At 55.8% G+C, this 18,211-nt stretch overlaps 1 protein-coding gene across 3 annotated transcripts in view; it reads right to left on the bottom strand.

The window, feature by feature from the left end:
• MYRF (myelin regulatory factor) overlaps positions 1-18,211 on the bottom strand; it is a 107,549-nt gene that overhangs the window by 65,660 nt on the left and 23,678 nt on the right. For all 3 annotated transcript variants that reach the window (XM_074998039.1, XM_074998041.1, XM_074998042.1), the window contains exons 2-3: positions 3,293-3,380; positions 1,934-2,269 (exon numbers count right to left, since the gene is read on the bottom strand). In XM_074998039.1, coding sequence (XP_074854140.1) covers positions 1,934-2,269; positions 3,293-3,380 — 424 coding nt within the window. The remainder of the gene's footprint in view (positions 1-1,933; positions 2,270-3,292; positions 3,381-18,211) is intronic.

Here is an 18,211-nt window from a genome sequence, read left to right as displayed (position 1 = left end):
CCCCCAGGGTAATAACAGTGCTTTGGGGTGTGGATTTTTCACACCTGACATGACGGACTACCTATATAATCAACATGGCTACACTGACTTACAATTTAAGTGCAGACCAAGCCTAACATGCCTTTGGGGTGGGAGGAAGGGAAAGAATATTGCAGTCAGATGATGGAAACCAAACTGGAGTTGCTGCAAAGTCACCTCAGGAGCCAATTCATGGAATTCCTGCAACAAAAGGCACAAGGGATCCCTCCAAGGCGAAGGGACTGGGTAGGGTATGAAGCCCTTCACCTCCACGACACTGGGACCCCAAATCATGGACTGGGTGACACAAAGGGGGACAGTCTCAGGATGCCAGTGTGACCGAAGCCAAGGTTATTAGAGACCCAAAGTCATCACCTGCCAACTGCCACTCAGTGGGCCCAGCCCATGAGGCAGGGGTTGTTATCACACCAGCCATGGCCACCGTTGGCTCTCTGAGCCTTGTTGGCCCTCTTGGCAGAGGACAAGGACAAAAAAGGCTCATTTCTCATGCCCTCTGCTGGGTGAGTCCTGAACATGACTGATGGCCCCTGTCAGGCTTTGTCTGCCTCACATACTCACAGCATGGAAAACCCGTGTGTCACTCCCCCGAATGGGAATGACAACGGGAACAGACGCCATCTTTGATTTTCTCTATCCTGCCTCAGGCATGAGGCTTTTCCCAAGTTCCTCCAATGGCCAAGCCCAACCCAAAGGCCACAATGGCATTGCAGCAGAACTGAATTTGGCCCTGTAAATTCACATCCTTCCCAACCCCTTGTTCTCCGTGTTGGCATCACCAGGTGGAGGAGAACATGCCAGATGTTCACAAAACTGGGGCGCTGCCCCGGCTTTGGCCTCTGCACCCACCAATTCCAAAGAGGAAGGAGATGGCTGCAGAAGTAACCCAGCAAGTCCATGCACCATGTGACCCAATGGGGGTAAGCAGGGGATGTTTCCAGGATGGGTCAGGCCCTGGGGCAGGTCATGCGACAGAAGGTGCGTGGTGCCATATTGCTGGCGGGCACTATGGCAGTTTTCATTGATGCCTCACTTCTTCCTCTGCCAGCAGGCAGGAAAGGGTCTCCCCGCAATGCTCTTGAAAGAGTCAGGAAAGGACTACTCCCAGCCAGGGCCAGGGAGTAACGGCTGCTGGGAATTAAAGGTGTATGACCAGTGTGCATGGGGGGTGCTTTCTCCCACCCTTGGGAGCTACAGCCATTCCACCATCCCTCAGAGATGCAGAAACTCGGTCCTCCACCTCCCTGAAGATGGCAAGCCTAGAATCCAGTGAAAGTGCAAATCCAACCCAGGGTCCATCTCCCCGGTGTCCAACCACTTGCCACTCTCATGACTATTGCACAGCAAACAAGCTGCACTAGTCTGCAAATATATTTATTTGCTCAAGTCAACTACCCACATGGGGCCAGTGGCTAGTGTGTTAGATGCCATGAGTCCATCTCCTTCCTACACAGCATGTGAGCTAGCAAATACCAGCCCAAAGCACTGAGGGCATCAGACTCCACCTCTGTAAGTCAGCAGCCACCTTTCACTCGGGACATCCCCAGGGAGATCTTGGCAAGAGGATCTTCTCAATCTGGAATGGATTGCAAGTATGTCCCTGTTCCCACCTGAGATTCCAAGATTCTCCCATCATGCACTTGCAGAGGCTCCTGTTCTGTGTTCCAGGAAACTCTTTGGTCTTTGCTTTAATGCCATCTGCTCTCCTATGGGACTTTACCATTTCACCGAGCCCCATGCACACCACGAAGGCCACAGCCAACGCGCTCAAACTCCAGCACTAACAACTAAGCCCTTGAATCAATGTTTAGTCACCAGAAAGACGAACACAGCAGGGCTCAGAGCTGTAGAACGACCTACAGGTGGGGAAACACCTCTCTCCACCAGCCACACCTACCCGGGTGCGTAGGAGGCCTTGGGCTCCGATTTGATTGGAGGTACCACGTTACTCAGGCAGTGGCCGCCGAGGTACCCTTTGGGCACCACCATGCCATTGTTGTTGTTGCAGTTGAGGTGAGCAGCATAGCTGGGCCCACAGGGGGTGGACAAAAGAGGGCCATGACGGCCTGGGCCTTGGCTGCTGGGGGCACAGAGATGGAGGGAACCGCTGGAAGCCGGGTTGGTCACATGGGAGCCGCTGGAGATGGAGCTGGCAACGGGGGCGCTGGCAGCGGCAGAGCTGGAAGCCTGGGTGTGCACGTAGCTGGCGGAGGGAGGGATGTCAGGGAAGCAGCTGTGGGAGAGAAGTCAAGGACCTCAGTGGGGCTTTACCCCTTTCGCCTGCCCTGCAGCCCGTCTGCGCCCAGTCATGCCTACCCCTGGGAAGCAGGCGCCCCAGGGCTCAGGAAGGGAGCGACAGAGGATTTGCGGGATGGAGGGAGGCAGAAGGGAACTACCCAGCCTCAAAAACTGCCCATAGACCTTCAAAGGCAAGAACTGCCCAGGACCTCAGCTCTAGGACTCCTGGGGACAGTGGCAACTCCAGCAGTGCACCTCCCCTTGGCCCCATGCGGTGGCACCGATTCAGGCCCCATTGCACCACTCGGGAATTCCTCGGAGTGCTCCCAGGCAAAGCCAGGCCAAACCCCACTCTGCTTCACCAGATGTGCCAAGAGGACCCCACGGCAGGCTCCACCCAGCCCAGTGCAGCAAACCCCGGTTGGGAACAGGACAGCACCCCCTCCCCTCCACGTCTGCGCCCTACCACGTGCCCCCATGGGGTGTGCTCCCTCTGGCTGCATTGGAGAGTCAGCGCGCCCAGGACTGGCGTGGGGAGCATGCCCTGAAGTTACCACCGAGGTGCTTCTTTTCTCAGCGCCCTCCTGGCTGGGGCATTCTCCCCACAAAACAATGGTGTGTTCTGCTCCCAGCAGCTAGTCCCATCAGCAAAGGGAGCATCCCTCTGATGTTTCCTTGTGCCCATTTTGTCCTATCCCAAGGTAGCAGGGGAGCTCTACGACTGGAGTTAAAGGGTTCTTCCCTGCTCCTACAGGGGAGGAAGGCCAATAGAAAAGGGGATGCAGGAACAAAAAGGAGGAGGTTGGGGAACAGAAATAGGGGGACTGAAGACGACTGGGAGAGCCCAGAGCCCTAGACAGGGGCCCTGAGAAAGGCAGAAGGGGGCAGGGAAGCAATTTCCAAATGAGGCACAGAAACCCCTGGGAGAAGAGACTTCAAATTCTCCTCAAGAAATGGGCCACCAGTTCTGCCCTCAGCCGCCCGCTCCCACCAGGCTGCCTGCAGACAAGGCACTTACATGTCAGGGGAGTCTTCCTTGCTGATGTACTCTTCCAGAATGCTGGTGTCGATGTTGGACGGTTCCAAGGCTCCGTTGATGTCGTGGCCTGCCAAAAAGAGAAGGGGCGAGAGCCATGAGAAAAGGGACTTACAGCTCCTCTTCCTACCCCAGGCCTGTCCACCACAGAAGGATATAGGGACTGCTCACACCACTCAGCCTCATGCAGCCCAAAGAGAGCACACTTGTTTTTTGGTTTTGTTTTTTAAGCAGAGCCACACTTTAATGCTGACTGACTGAACCCTGCTCAGATCAGGTCTACATCCCACCTGTCTTTATTCCAAGTGGAGCTGCACTGATGCTGCAGCAATGGACAGAGATTTCCCCCCAAAAGCTCTGGGGAGGCCAAGCCGTATTCTTCGCTTTTCCGGTCCCTAAGCCGAACACACCCACAGGAGCAGAGGGCGCAGTGCGAAGGAACCTTTCTAATCTTGTACCCTCCAGCGCCCTGCGGGAGGGCCCCCTTGATTAGCCAGTCGGACTTTTCTACAAAGTGCAAAGTGAGCTGCCCCAGGAGCAAGCCGGTCGTAATAATTTACATTTTTAGAGCAGTTCTTCTCCCCAAGGATTTCAGAGGCACTTTAGAGGAGGGACATCTACCCCCACAGTAACGCAGCCCCCTTGGGACAGAGCGCAGAGGTTTGTTAAACTGTGGCCAGCAAGCACGCTCTGTTAGATAGACACCCCCCCACCCCCGGCATCCACCTGTCGTCCCACCAGCGGGGAAGTGCATCTCTCAGGCTCAGTGGTGCCCCGGAGGACGAGGCAGAGTTATAAACATATGTGGGACGCAGGATGTACGGGATGGTGAATTGTAGGTCCCGCTGGGCTCCCGTGTACCGAGCCCCTGAGAAATGCGGTGCCTGGCAGCAGCGCAGGGCGTCGTTCACATGAGCTGCAGGTGCCACGCGGGGAGCTGAGTGCCACATTGCCAACCCTGTGTCAGATGCGAGGCGGCATCTGCAAGCGGGGCAGCCTGGGAGCCATGCCCACCACCTGTGGGAGCCACTGGCTGCCTGGGCTACTCCCCCTGGCAGAAGAGCAGTTTGGTGTGGGCTGCAGGAGCCCACGGCTTGTGCCCTGCAACAGGGCCGCACCAGGTGGGCTCTGTAGGGGGATTTGGAAGTCCAGTTTCATTCCTCCTCCCCCCACTGGACCCCGGCCTGGGTTTTGCAGAACTTGCTGCAATCTCTCCGCTGCTCCCCTGCCAGATCTCCGCTGCCCTCCCACTCCTGCGAGGGCCACGTTAGGCTGTCTTCCCCTTTCTCCCATAGGCCCACCCCGTCCCTCCCGTGCCATGGAAGCCAGGCTGGGGTTCTTCCAGAGAACTATGCTCCTTATCGGCCTTGCTGGAGTAGGAGTGTGTGGCCCGCTGGGGCCTCTGCCAAACCCAAGTGCCAAAGGCACTGCCAAGAAAGGGAAGAGCAGCCCCAGCCCCCGTCCCAGAGCTTGGCTAACCAAGACGGCCCTCCCAGGACAGCCCGATCCCTTCAGCTCGAGGTGATGTGTCACCGGCTGGGCAGAGGCATGCGCACGCTGGCAAAGGACCACCCCCCCACCCAGCCCCCCGCCCCGAGCCACGCTGCAGGGAAAGGTCACTCAATGAACCGCAAACGGGGAAAAGAGGGGCTTCAGCCGGCACCCAGCCAATCAGCGCCTTCCCCTGCGCAAAGCCCTTTCATACCAAGACAAGCAAATCGGCAGAAGTAAATCCAGCTAGGAATTTTGCCAAGCGAACGGGGGTGGGATGGGGGAATCTTTTCCTTGGTAACTCAGGCCAGAGAGAAAAGCCAGGGCAGGGATTCCATTGAAAGAACACCTAACCCTTTGTGTGCCGTACCCCCTCCCGCCAACAGCAGGCCAGGAGGAAAGGAGGCTCGCGGCCCTTGGAGTCCTCAACCCCTCAGCGTGCGGGTTGGGATCCCACAGAGAAGCCAGGGGTTGGACTACTGGGCATCTCTGGGTGCCGAGACCGCAGAGGCTTTTGCAGTGCAGTCAGAGAGGAGGACGGTGAGGTGCAGGAACGTCGGGTTTGCTCCCCAGCTGTGGCCAGGGGATCCAGCCCCTCACCAGAAAAGCCTCCTTCGAGGCACGCAATGCGCAGGGTGGATCTGCAGAGCAGAGGGGGGTTTTCTGGGTCAGGAGCCCAGAGATCTGGCAGCATTCGCCGGAGCCGGATTAGTGCAGGTAGGTGCTGGAAACGCCTCCCCCAGCTGCTGTGCTGCTGCTTCTCTGCCAGACCCGGAGCAAAAACATCCCCCTGTCCCTGATGATCCAATCCCCCACATGCAGCTCCGGGCCTGTCTAGCAGTGCTCCACCGCTCCAGCCCAGCCCTCAGAGCTCCTCTCCCCTGAGCTGGTGGACCCCAGCTCCTCCAGCCCTGCCTCACCATGGTTTGCCAGTGCTTGTCAAGCCACCACTCAGCTCCCCTGCGATTCCAGTGCCTGTTCTCCCTCGGGCCAAGACTTTCAATCATACCACAGCAGGGGCTGATGCGGACAAGTGCCCACCAGGGAACCATTCAGAAACCCCCTTGTCCCACAGTCCGGATCTCCAGAAGCAAAGGGCCCACAGACCCAAGCTTCCCTCAGCAGAGTGCTGTCAGTGGCTGGTTTCAGAAGGCCCCTTTCCCAGGCCAAAGCTCTAATAAGGTCTGTACACACAGACAGAATTCCAGCGTGGTGGACCAATGTACATCCCTTGGGGATAGACTGCAGCCATTCCACTGTCTAACCCCCGGGGCCTGGCTGCTCACACCCTCCCAGCCACCTTGCCGGAAAGGTCACCTTCGCGAAAATTCCACCGACACCCCAGCAAAGGGTGCGATAAGGTGCGTCAGCTGAACTGCTCTGCAGCTACCAGGGCACTGATAACAGCGGCAGCGGCGGGGGACCAGCTGGAGGGAGGGTGGGGAGGGGCAATTCTCTGCCTACTACAAATAAAGCCAACGAAGGACTTTTCTCAACAAGAAGCTGGAGGCCGCTGAGCCAAATGCAAAGGGACGTTGAGCTGCTCGGCTCTGAGAGGCAACTCCATTCCCTGTCCCCAGCTGACTGCCGGCCCAATTGCAAGCCAACTTCAGAGCCAGTCCCCATCTCTCATTACTTCTGATCCATCCTGGCCAGCAGTGGGACTCTCCTCCCCTTCAGTCCTTCTTCTGGTCCTCTGCGTGCCTGCTGGTCTGTGTGGGGCAGAAAGCATCTCTGGAATGCCTGCGGCTGAGCCAAGCTCTTAAGAGCATCTCTTTGCCTGAAAACGGCTGTGTAGTAGGGACTGTTACCAAAAGCCAGCTTACGTGATTAATGGAAAGCTAATACCTCTCTTTAGACCGAGTCACAAGCTCCTAATGATGTTAGCCATGCCCCTCCTCCCGTTGCAACGGGAGATTAAGAGGGAGTAGAAAGCCACGGAAAAGGGACCTGTGAGGTGGCACACCCCAAAAGCTCCCCAGCAAACTGAACAACTCATTTGCAAGTCCCAATCAAAGGGAGATGAAGCAAAGGGCAGCAGCAACCAGTCAATGAGCTCAAAGTGCTAACTCTGATGGCACCCGTCGCCATCTGTAATTCTGCCCAACGCACCAGCTCCAGAGGTCCCTGCTTTCCCGAGTCCTGCCCAGAGCGTGCCATGGTCTTTAACATCCTCCAGAGTCCCCTGCCACTCACAGCTCTACAGGCTGCATCGCAAGACCAGCAACGTCTCCAGGGCTACGTCTACACGTGAAGCCAACATCGAAATAGCTTATTTCGATGTAGCAATATCGAAATAGGCTATTTTGATGAATAACGTCTACACGTCCTCCAGGGCTGGCAACGTCGATGTTCAACTTCGACGTTGCACGGCACCACATCGAAATAGGCGCTGCGAGGGAACGTCTACACGCCAAAGTAGCACACATCGAAATAAGGGTGCCAGGCACAGCTGCAGACAGGGTCACAGGGCGGACTCACCAGCAAGCCGTCCCCTTAAAGGGCCCCTCCCAGACACAGTTGCACTAAACAACACAAGATACACAGAGCTGACAACTGGTTGCAGACCCTGTGCCTGCAGCATAGATCCCCAGCTGCCGCAGAAGCAGCCAGAAGCCCTGGGCTAAGGGCTGCTGCCCACGGTGACCATAGAGCCCCGCAGGGGCTGGAGAGACTGCGCCTCTCAACCCCCCAGCTGATGGCCGCCATGGAGGACCCGGCAATTTCGACGTTGCGGGACGCGGATCGTCTACACGGTCCCTACTTCGACGTTGAATGTCGAAGTAGGGCGCTATTCCGATCCCCTCATGAGGTTAGCGACTTCGACGTCTCGCCGCCTAACGTCGAAGTTAACTTCGAAATAGTGCCCGACGCGTGTAGCCGCGACGGGCGCTATTTCGAAGTTAGTGCCGCTACTTCGAAGTAGCGTGCACGTGTAGACACAGCTCAGGAGCCCCCAAAACTCAGCAAGCTAAATTCTCCCACAGGTCACCGTGCAGCGAACCTGCAGTAACTCTGCTGACCTCAGTGGAGAGACTTCGTGCTACCCATTTTAACACAAAGGCAGAGTTTAACTCACCCCAGAGCCACTTCAGGAGCTTCCTGTTCCAAAACCTTCTGGGATGCTCGCCTGTTTGTAATCCCGCGTAGTCGCTCCTGCTGCAAAAACATTCCAAGAGGCTGCCAGGTTGCTTAGCCCAGGGGTTGGCAATCAAAATAGCAAGAAGGGCCATTTTTTCCAATTCAGTAAAAAAAATTCAATAATTCAAGCACCTCCATGCATGTGACTATGAGACGGTCCTCCATCAATATCGCCAAACTGTACTCTTTGTCACCCCGATTTTAAAAACGATGCACACACAATCATTTGTCATGAAATACGTTTATTGCAGGATGTTCACAATTTTTTTACGTGTCCTATTTCCTCACACTTCACGTGTGCGCCTGTGTGTGCGCGCATCGTCTTCCGGACTTTCACGCCCAAACCCCCTTTAATGATGCCAATTTTACTTCATGTTTCATTTCAGTTTTCTTTCTTCAAACGTGTGTCGCCCTTCACAGCAGGAACGTCACAAGCTTCCTTTGCCTTTTCAAAACCAAGACTTTATTCGCAGCACAATCGTAACACAGATACGGCATCATCTCCCACAAGGCACTGCACGTGTTAAAAGGGGAATTATTCAGTATTTCGAGATCACGCATCATTTGCTATTTAGATAGGAGTTGGGCTCATTGTTGAGCTTTTCAAATAATCCAGAGTTTTTTGGTTTTTTTTTTTTTAATTTTTCAATTATAGCATCAGGAGCCACAGAAGTCCTTAAAGTGCTGTATGTAGCTTCAGAGCTGCGGGCTGCAGAACCCTGACCTAGCCCTTCCCATGTTCTGGTGGGCCAGTCTCCATCCCAGGTACCTAGTGCCACCCCAGAATCACTTTTCCCTCCATTCCCTTGGGCACCACCCCCCTCACTTCACAACCCTTCCCAAAACACCCCTCCCTGCCCTGTAATGCCCCTGGAGGCTCCTTTGGAGTCATACCCTCTCTCCCTGCCCCCCATCCCCCCCCAGGGGGCTGAGGGAAAGCTTGTTTGGGAAGGACAGGCCAGCCAAGGAGTCGGGAGCTGGGAGAGCAGAGGCCCCTGTACGTGGGAGAATGTCAGGAATCCCACTGTTTGGACTGGTTCTCTCTGCCTTCCCAACACGATCAGCTTCCGAACAGAGCCTGCAGCATCCGCCCACCTCCGTTGTGTTTTCAGCTCATCTCTACTCATATCCCATGGGGCTCCCAAGCCCCCAGTCCACAAGCTGCAACCCCCCCCCATGGTGGGGACCCTCACACACTTCTCTGCTCCCCATGTCCCACGCACAATGCGTGCCTGAGGGCTGGAGCATTTCACCACCCTCTGAAAGGGTTAACAGCGCCCTTCCCCTTTCAGTCCTTGTATTTATGGGTCTGAGAGATTAAAACCAGAATTCACCTCCAGTGATAGGCTGATAAGTTTACGGTATTTCTATTTATAACAGTCCCTCCCCCGTCTATACTTGCTTCGCTGCCTGTCTTCTAATCACCCATAATCCTCCCTGGGTCACAAAAGGGGTGGGAGGCAGGGAGAGCAACTGACAGAGAGCTGCATCCTGGGAGGCGTTAACGAGAACCAGATGTGAGCGCCTGGAGAGGATGACAAGGTCAACCATTTTAATGGGCTGCTGAACTTCGGCACAGGGAAGAAGTGAGTGCGAGAAAAGCTGCCGTAGGCAGGAAAGAGAAGCAGGAATTACAAAGCATTTGGTGCCCCACTGCCCTGGAGAGCATGAGTGGGGAGGGATAAGGGGTTCAGCTGCCATTTGTGTCTTGAAAGATGTCCCCCACACACATTGATGTGGAGCAAACAGCGCTCTGGCTTTTACGCTGGACATACGAGACAGCAAAGCTAACTGAGGCAGCCATGAGCAGTGGCCAGAGAGGCAGAACATTTGACTTCTACACCTGGGTCTGCCACTGCCTTTCTGTGGGAACTTGGGTGAGTCACACAAACTCTCCGTGCCTCTGTTTCTCCATCGGACAACTGGGAACAACGATCAGCACCAAGTGGGCAGGGCATTATGACCCAGTTCACAAGGTATTACAAGCCAGTTCAAAGGGCACATGCTCACCCACTTGTAAGGCCAATGCACCCGGGTTGTTGGCAGGAGGGACTGAACCTGAAACCTTAAGGGCTAAAGCCCTGCATGCTACCACATGAGCTATAGGCCAGCTGGTTCTCAGCCAAGGTTGTAGAGCAGAGACCTCACTCTCCCTAGTACATGCTCCCAAGGCTCTGGGGTTACAAACTCCTTTATGTTTGTAATGGGATGGTAGACCTTGGTTTGCAAGGCTCTAGAAAAAGGCAAAGTCTGATGACTTCTCATGCCCATTTAACCCATATGACAAGAGCCTGGAAACCAGTGACTCAGTCCATTATGGAAAGCGTTCAAGAGCTGCAGACTATACGTGGCAAGAGCCCCACAAATCTGCAGCTCTCTGCTTTACATCCATGGGTAAACGGATGTGGCTGAGATGGCCACGAATCAGTTTTGCCCATGTAGACACAGATTTTGTACCTGAGCTGGGCACTACATATGACAAAGTGCTACAAAGCCAAGGGCTCTTAGCATAGACCATTAAGCCCATCCCATAGGTAAGCCACTCACTAGAGCCCTCTTTCTGAGCTATTCTTCCCACTGTACAGAGGGGGAAGAAACGGAAGCACTGAGCACTCAGGTGACTTTACCAAGGCCCCACAGGGAGTCACTGGCAGAGCACCATGTAGAGCAATGGTAGGACAGCAGAACCCAGAAGCTCCTGGCTCCCAGTCCTGCACTTGCCTTTCCAGACAGCATTTCCGTAGGCAGTGCCAGAGCAGCCCCAGTAAACTGGCGCTTTGTGCCCACATGTGGCAGTCGCAGTAACCACGCCCCCACATGCATCAGCTCCCCCGAGCTGGCAGAGCAGGAGGGGTGCTTGCTTTGCTTGCAGTGAAGTGACTCCATGCCAGGGGGCTGTACTACACGCCGGCTGGCTTTCTACCCCACTGCCCCAGAGCACCGAGGTGCGACAGGCATCACAGTTGCGTCTCCCCCGAGGCGTCGCGGGACTGGAGAGCGCTGCTAGGGGCTGCCCTGTGCATGTCATTGCCAGAGGCTTCCTGTGCACTGGCAGGATGAGTTGTGAAACCAGCGCACTGAGCTGCAGCATCGGCACATTCCCAGCCCCCGGGCTCTGCTGGCAGCCCCCTGCTGTTTACACTTCCCTTCCGACTCATTGGCGGGCGGCCTGGCCGTCAGTCTGAAGCATCTAGGGGAGAGAGTTCTACCCAAACACTGTCTAAGGTAAAGGAGCTGGCGTGGGGGTGTACAGCTATTCTCCAGCGCCTCTTCCTCATCCCCGGCCCGGGGCAACCCTCCTGCCTGCCGGGCTACACCCAGGCCTGTCTGAGCAAGGCCAGACATACATACTTTTAAGCACTCCCACCCAGGATGGGGGATGCAGGGATCAGAGGAAGCATGAGGACCCCAATCAGCTCCACCCACCAGTGATAAGGGATCCCCAGGGAGACAGGAGGCACAGCACCAACACGCTGCTCCCCAAGGGGCACCCCTGACTCTGTCCCTCCCATGGGGTGAGACACTCGTGATTCGGAAGGGGCCAACCCAGCCAAATCTGCAAAGGGAAGAGAGAGCATCTGGCTTACAGAATGAAGCAGGAGTGATTTTTCTAGAGAGAGACGTAACCAACACACACACACACTCACCCTTCTGGAGCATCCCAGGAGTTTGGGGGGTTGATCACGGCCGCCCACACTCCCTGCCAGCCACAGCCCACGCCTCCCCTGCTCCCTCCCCAAGATATGCAGCCCAGCATTCCTCGTTAATTATACCCTTTATTACCTGACTGTAACATTAACCAGTCGCTCCCAGGAGAGGTGACTCCTGTAACCGGAGCAGGAGGCAAAGCTGAACCCCTCCTTCCACGAATGCTTCAGAGACCACCCCGAAGCAAGACACCCTCTGCCCTGGAAGAAGCCCGACTGCTCCCTACCAAGACGTGACACACACAGAGCATCAATCCAGGAGTGAGGAGGGCAGACCAGCTGAGCAAGAATATGACTCATCCATGACCTGAGTTCCCACCAGCTCATACACACACACCCAACGTGAACTTCTGGGCCACTTTCATCTAGTGCAGGGGACGGCAACCAAAACAGCAAGAGCAGCCTTTTTTTTTTTTTTCCATATTCGGTTAAAAAAAAAAGTAATTCAAGGGCCACCGTGTGTGTCACTACAAGATGGTCCTCAATAAATAACGTCAAACCATACTTTTCATAACCCCTATTTTAAGAACAGCGCACACACAATGATTTGGAATGCAGTAATGTTTACTGCAGGATGTTCACAGACTTCTACATCTTCCATTTTCTTGCACTTTCCGCGCATGTTTGCATCACTGTTACCGTCACTTTCACTCCTGAACCCACTTTAATGATGCCAATTTTAGTTCATGCTTAATTTCCGCTTCCTTTCCTAAAATGCTTGGTTGCCCTTCGCAGCAGGCATGCTGCAAGCTTCCTTTGCCTTTTCCAAATCAAGACTTTATCAGCAACACGATCAAAACACAGATACGGCATCATCGCCCACAAAGCTCTGCGCAGGTTAAAGGGGGAGTTATCTGACGTTTTGAGATCACATATCGTTTGCTATTTAGATACAAGTTGTTCGTTTTGGGGCTTTTAGACATTCACCATTTATCAAAAATAATCAGGAGGGTTTGGTTGGTGTGTTTGTTTGTTTTTTTAAACTTTGCAATTATAGCGTCAGGGGCCATAAAAAAAGTCTTTAAAGAGCCACGTGGGGCTGTAGAGTCACAGGTTGCAGACCTCTGGGCTAGGATTTCCCCAGGCCAATGCCCTCGGTTCCAATCCTCCAGGACAATCCCCTTTCCAGGGATTGCGGTGATATTCCGCACACAGTTAGAGCACTGCAGTAATTCCTCCAGAAACAGAAGGGCCAGACCCTCAGTGGTGGAAATCAGTGTAATGTCAATGATAGTAATTGCTTTGAAGTCCACAGAGCTACTCTGATTTGCACCAGATGAGGATCTAGCATTGCTTCGGGACCCAAACCACCCACACAAAACCCGAATGGCCAGCAAAAGCCTGACTACAGAAGTCTGCCCTTTGTTTGGCCTCTGGGGCAACACTTCACTCGCAGCTTTCCTCAGAGGCAGGCCTCCCTGTCCCAAGGGTACAAAGCCACACTGCCCTCGGGTCACGCTGCAGACGAGGAAGCTCTGGCCTCAGCAGCACACGGGCCTGACCCATGGGACGTACTCCAGGGAGGTCTGAGGTGAGAGTAAAGGGAGCCAGAGCTAGAACATATTGCAAGTCCAAGGACCACAGAATCATAGAACACTAGGGCCAGAAGGGACCTTAAGAGGGCCACCGAGTCCAGTCCCTGGCCCACACAGCAGAACCAAGCACCATCTAGACCATCCCCAATACAACGTCTGTCTAACCTGCTCATACATACCTCCAGCGATGTCTCCAGATCCTGGCACGCTCCCGGCCACAGGCTGATCCCTGCCTCACGCGAAGCAATATTTTCCCCCACGCACAGCCCCACAGAAGTCTGGGGGTTTTATTGGGGGCATCAAGCGAGATGCAACAGGCAGACCAGGATCAGCATCTGGCCCTTTCCAGTCATGGGGAGACCCAAAAATCCCTCCATCCATGGCTAACGGGGTGTGGCTGGTAGCGTCTGCTTTAGCATTCGGCATAGGGAACTCAGAAGTTCCTGCCTGCAGCTGAAGCGATAGGAGCAGAGAGAGAGATTGTAGGATTGTGGCCTGGAGGGGCCCAAGATGGATTTCACTGGGACGGGAGTTCATAACCCTCAGGGATCATCAGTGGTCACACATTCCTCGTCTCACACGGGGGGAACCTCTGGCAGCGCAGCCCAGCACCCCCAAAGCCAAGTAGCCCAGCACCACCCAGGACATCTCTCGCGGCACTGTGCCCCCTAAGTCCAGGCAGTACTCAATCACACACGCCACTGCCTACCTTCATTACAGCACCCTGACCAGCCAAAAATGGACTGAGTCAACACCGCCTTTGGCCACCTGGTGCCCCCTCCTGGCAGGCAAACTGACTGGCCAGCAGCCCCGACCGCTGGGCCATACTGAGCCTGTGTCGCTTCCTCTGAACCTGTGCCCCCGACCACCACCGAGGACTCCTAACTCACCAGCACAAAAGCCCCCACCCACCAGCATGCAGCGCCCAGCCGCCAACAGCAGCTCCAGCCCCTTAGCGCCCTGCAGAACTGAGTTGTCAATGTCCCCTCCTACAATACCGGCACCTCCTGGCACCAGACAGGAATGAACCATTAAGCCCCCCCAAGCAGCCCCACAGCAACAGTGAACCATCAGCTTCTGCAGCCCAGAGCCCTCCAGCCCCATGCATTACTTTCCCACCAGTATCACCTCACACAGCACACGTCCCCTGCCATGCCGATAGGGGTACGGTCTCCACGGCAAGTTTCCCTAGAACATCACCCTGCCGCAACCCGCAATGCTGGGGTGTTCCCCACCGCTCTCCCATCCAGCCCTGACGCGCCTTAGCTTGAACGCAGAAGATCACGTGGTCCTCTTGTAGATATGCACTGAAAAGGCAACCTCCTCTCAACCACCGAGGAGCGCAACTCCGGGCGTTTCGTTTTTGCCTGCCACCTTGCCAGCCTCCTTACCAGCCATAGCCACCACGCACGGCCCAGCTGTTCCCAACACACTGGGTAAGACATGAGCGGAGGCTGCCTATGCAGAAGGGAGCTGGCTTCCTCCCTTTCCCGGGCCTTTGGAAGAATGAACGGTGAGGGCTTTCCTTCATAACAGTGCTGGGGGGCTCCCCAGCCCCCCTGCAACTGTGGGGCAGCACGTGGCACCTCTCCCAAAGCACAGGGAGTGGAGATGGGCAGAGCAAAGCAGGAGAAACGCCTCAACCCCAGTCCGCCTCCTCCTGGGATCTCCCCCTTTCCCTGCCCCAGCTACTTCTCCTCCTCCCCACAGCCCTGCAGGGTCTTCCCCCTCCCCAGCCCCTCTTCTAGCCCCTTCTCTTCCTCCTGTTATGGTTCTCCTGCCTCCTCTGCTACACCTCCCATCCACTCCCTCCGGCCTCTTCCCTCCATTCGAGTGCCCCACCCCTTCCTCCTTCCAGCCTCCCCACCCTTCTCCTAGCTCCTCTGCCCTTGCCAGCTGTGAGCGTTGGCCTTGGATGGAGCCATTGTCCTCCGAGCACGGGGAGGGAAGAGGAGGGGGAAGGTGTGAGAGGGGAGACAGTGGAGCATTTGTGCATCTCCACGCTGCTCCCCCCTCCACCTCCGCCGTCAATGGGCCGCTTGTCAATTCATGCGCTAAGATGGCGGAAGCCGCGGCTCGCACACACACAAGTGTTGCCATTCGGTGGTGGCAAAGACGCCTGCACATTGGCCTGTTTGTTCGGAACCCCCTTTCCCTGCCACAGAGAAAACCTCCAGTCCTCTCTCGGGAGCCACGGGCCCGGGGGAGCAGGGGGAAAGTCCAAGAGGAGACCCCCTGCCTGGAGCTCAGGTTGTCTTCCCCACCTCGTCGTGCCCAGCAACGATGCTGAGATCCCCCTTGTGTTTTCCCTCCATCGAACCCCAGCACTCCTGGCCCACAAACAGGCACCTCCGTGGTGACGGCGATGAGTCAAGTCACAGGTGCCCATTGGCTGCAGCTTCAGCTGCTCTGAGAGAGGCAGCCGATGGGCACACACATAGCCACGTTGCCCAGCCACCGGGAGAGGCTAACAACTGGGCCACCCCCTGCAACAGATGGGAACAAAAATCTAGACAGGCCTGAGGGGACCCAGGGCCTCCCCTCTCTCCTGAGAGTGGGATCTTGGCACAGAAGCCCCCGATGGGCCACTGGCTGCTTTGAGATCCCTCACAACACGTGGGAAGCAGTGCGCCCCTCGGACACCACTATGCGCCCCCTTCCCTCCGAGGCGCTTGGCCGGCCACACATCCGTTTCTCACACGGGCTCGGCCCATGACAGTAATTCCGGGTCCCAGGGCACAGCAATCAATGGGGCCTCTGCCCCCTCCCTTGGCCAGGGGCAGAGCCAGAAGCTCCCCTGCCAAGAAGCCCCCAGGGACCAGTCTTCCTTGCCCAGGGAAGCTCCAGGCCAGTCTCCTCCCTGCCTGAAGGAGCCCCAGGCCAGTCACAGCTGCGCCTTCCCTCCCGTCCCCAGACCCAGCCTGCTCTGGGGAAAAGGGTCTCTCCAAAGACGCTTTTGATGTACGCTGTGCAGTTGAGGGGTGGCTGATTAGTGAATACTTGGCTCCAGAGGAGGCTGGGTCTGGGGCAGGGAGGGGAGGCACAGCTGGGCCCAGGCCAGGGCCCTTCCGGGCAGGGGAAGGGACCCTGCAGTCAGCCTAATAGTCTCCTCTGGCTCGGGGAGGGAGAGCTTGGGGTTCTGGCTCCAGTATTGGGGCAGGGGCAAGGGAAGGAGTGGGGCTGAGGGCCAACCTCCCGCAAGGAGAGTTCCACCCGCCGGCCATGCCTAAGGTGTGCTCCAGTGGGGTTCCCAGCTGCTGCTATGGAAGCAATGGCTGGGACGCCTGGACTCCTGGGTAACTGCCCCCTGTTGTCACCCCATCAGTGTGCCTGCAGGGGCTGACCCTCTCCCTGAGGCAGGCAGTCCCTAAGCGCTCACCTGTGGCAGCGACGACTCCTCTGCCCCCCAGACGGGTGGAGGAGCCCCATAGCGGAAAAGAGAAGGTGTCTCACAATCCAGCGCGTCACCGGAAAGCACAAGTAGGGCAGCTCCTCTACTCCTACTCCTCCCCCTCTGTGCTGGCTTCTCTGTCAGGTGTGGGTACCATCCCCCCCATCCATCCACACGCCAGGAAGTCTGACTCAAGACTTGGACCTCCTGTAGCAGGACCCAAGACTTGTCATTTTGCAGCGGGCACACAGCTCAAATTGCAGGTCAGGGGCTGGACAGTACAGTAGGGATCACAGAATCCTAGGGCTGGAGAAGACCTCAGGACTTCATCAAGTCCAGTCCCCTGCCCAAAGCAGGATCAACTCCAACTAAATCATCCCAGCCACAACTGTCAAGCCAGGACTTAAAAGCCTCTAGGGATGGAGATTCCTCCATCTCCCTGGGTAACCCATTCCAGTGTTTCACCACCCTCCCAGTGAAAGAGTTTTTCCTAATATCCAGCCTAGACCTCCCCTTCTGTAACTTCAGACCATTGTTCCTTGTTCTGCCATCTGACACCACAGAGAACAGCCTCTCTCCATCCGCTTTAGAACACCTCCCTCCAGGAAGTTGAAGGCTGCTATCAAATCACCCCTCACTCTTCTCTTCTGCAAACTAAATAAGCCCAAATCCCTCAGCCTCTCCTCGCAGGTCATGTGCTCCAGCCCCCTAATCATTCTGGTCACCCTACACTGAACCCGTTACAGTGCATCAACCTCTTTTCTATACTGGGGGGGCCAGAACTGGATGCAATTCTCCAGATAGGGTCTCATCAGTGCTGAATAAAGAGAGAGAACTTCTCTACATCTGCTGGAAATGCTCCTCCTAATGCACCCCAATATGCCATTAGCCCTCTTGGCTCCAAGGGCACATGGCTGGATGGTTAACCCAGCTGTGAAACCTGGGTCCGGCAACAGATTTACAGGGCATTATGGACACTCAAGCACAGGCTTGGAGATGCCACATTCGTACACACAGACTGGTGATCCATTGCGCTCATGGGCCCAGGAAAGCAGGGGCAGGAGAGACGTCAAACTTTACATGGCAGGGAGAAAAGGACCATAGCAGTCATACCCACTGGGCCCTCAAGCCTGGGTCCCATCGTCCCAGGCTTGGTGCTGCAAGCAGTGCGTAGTTAGCACCAACACGTTGCTACAGTGCTCATCTCAGACAGAGATGCAGCTATGCTAACCCAGTGTAGGCAGTGCTAGGGCAAGTGAAGAATTCTGTGGCCAACCTAGCTACTGCCTCTCTGGAGGCAGGTGAACAGAACCCCTCCTGTTGCTGGAGTGAGTATCTTGACAGAAGCGCTACAGCGGTAACACTGCAGCGTTTTAAGTGCGGACGTACCCTTTGAGATCTACAGCAAACCTTTTAGCAAGCTTGCTACCATTGGTCAGAGAGGCGGAGTTCCTTCAGCCACAACGCAAGCCCTTCCCTCAGCATAGTCTGCAGACGCACTATGGGCAACAGAGACAAAGCTATGCCACAATATCTCCCATAGTGTAGACACGGCCTTAGCTAATTCAGATTAATTTTTTCGGTGTGCCCCCATAGACAACCCTTTTAAGCCTGTTCTCAAGTCACCTCCTTAACT

This window comes from Carettochelys insculpta, chromosome 6 (genome assembly GCF_033958435.1).
Source record: "Carettochelys insculpta isolate YL-2023 chromosome 6, ASM3395843v1, whole genome shotgun sequence".
NCBI lineage: Eukaryota > Metazoa > Chordata > Testudines > Carettochelyidae > Carettochelys > Carettochelys insculpta.
The sequence above is the reverse complement of the archived record's forward strand: the minus strand, read 5'-3'. Positions and strand labels throughout refer to the sequence as shown.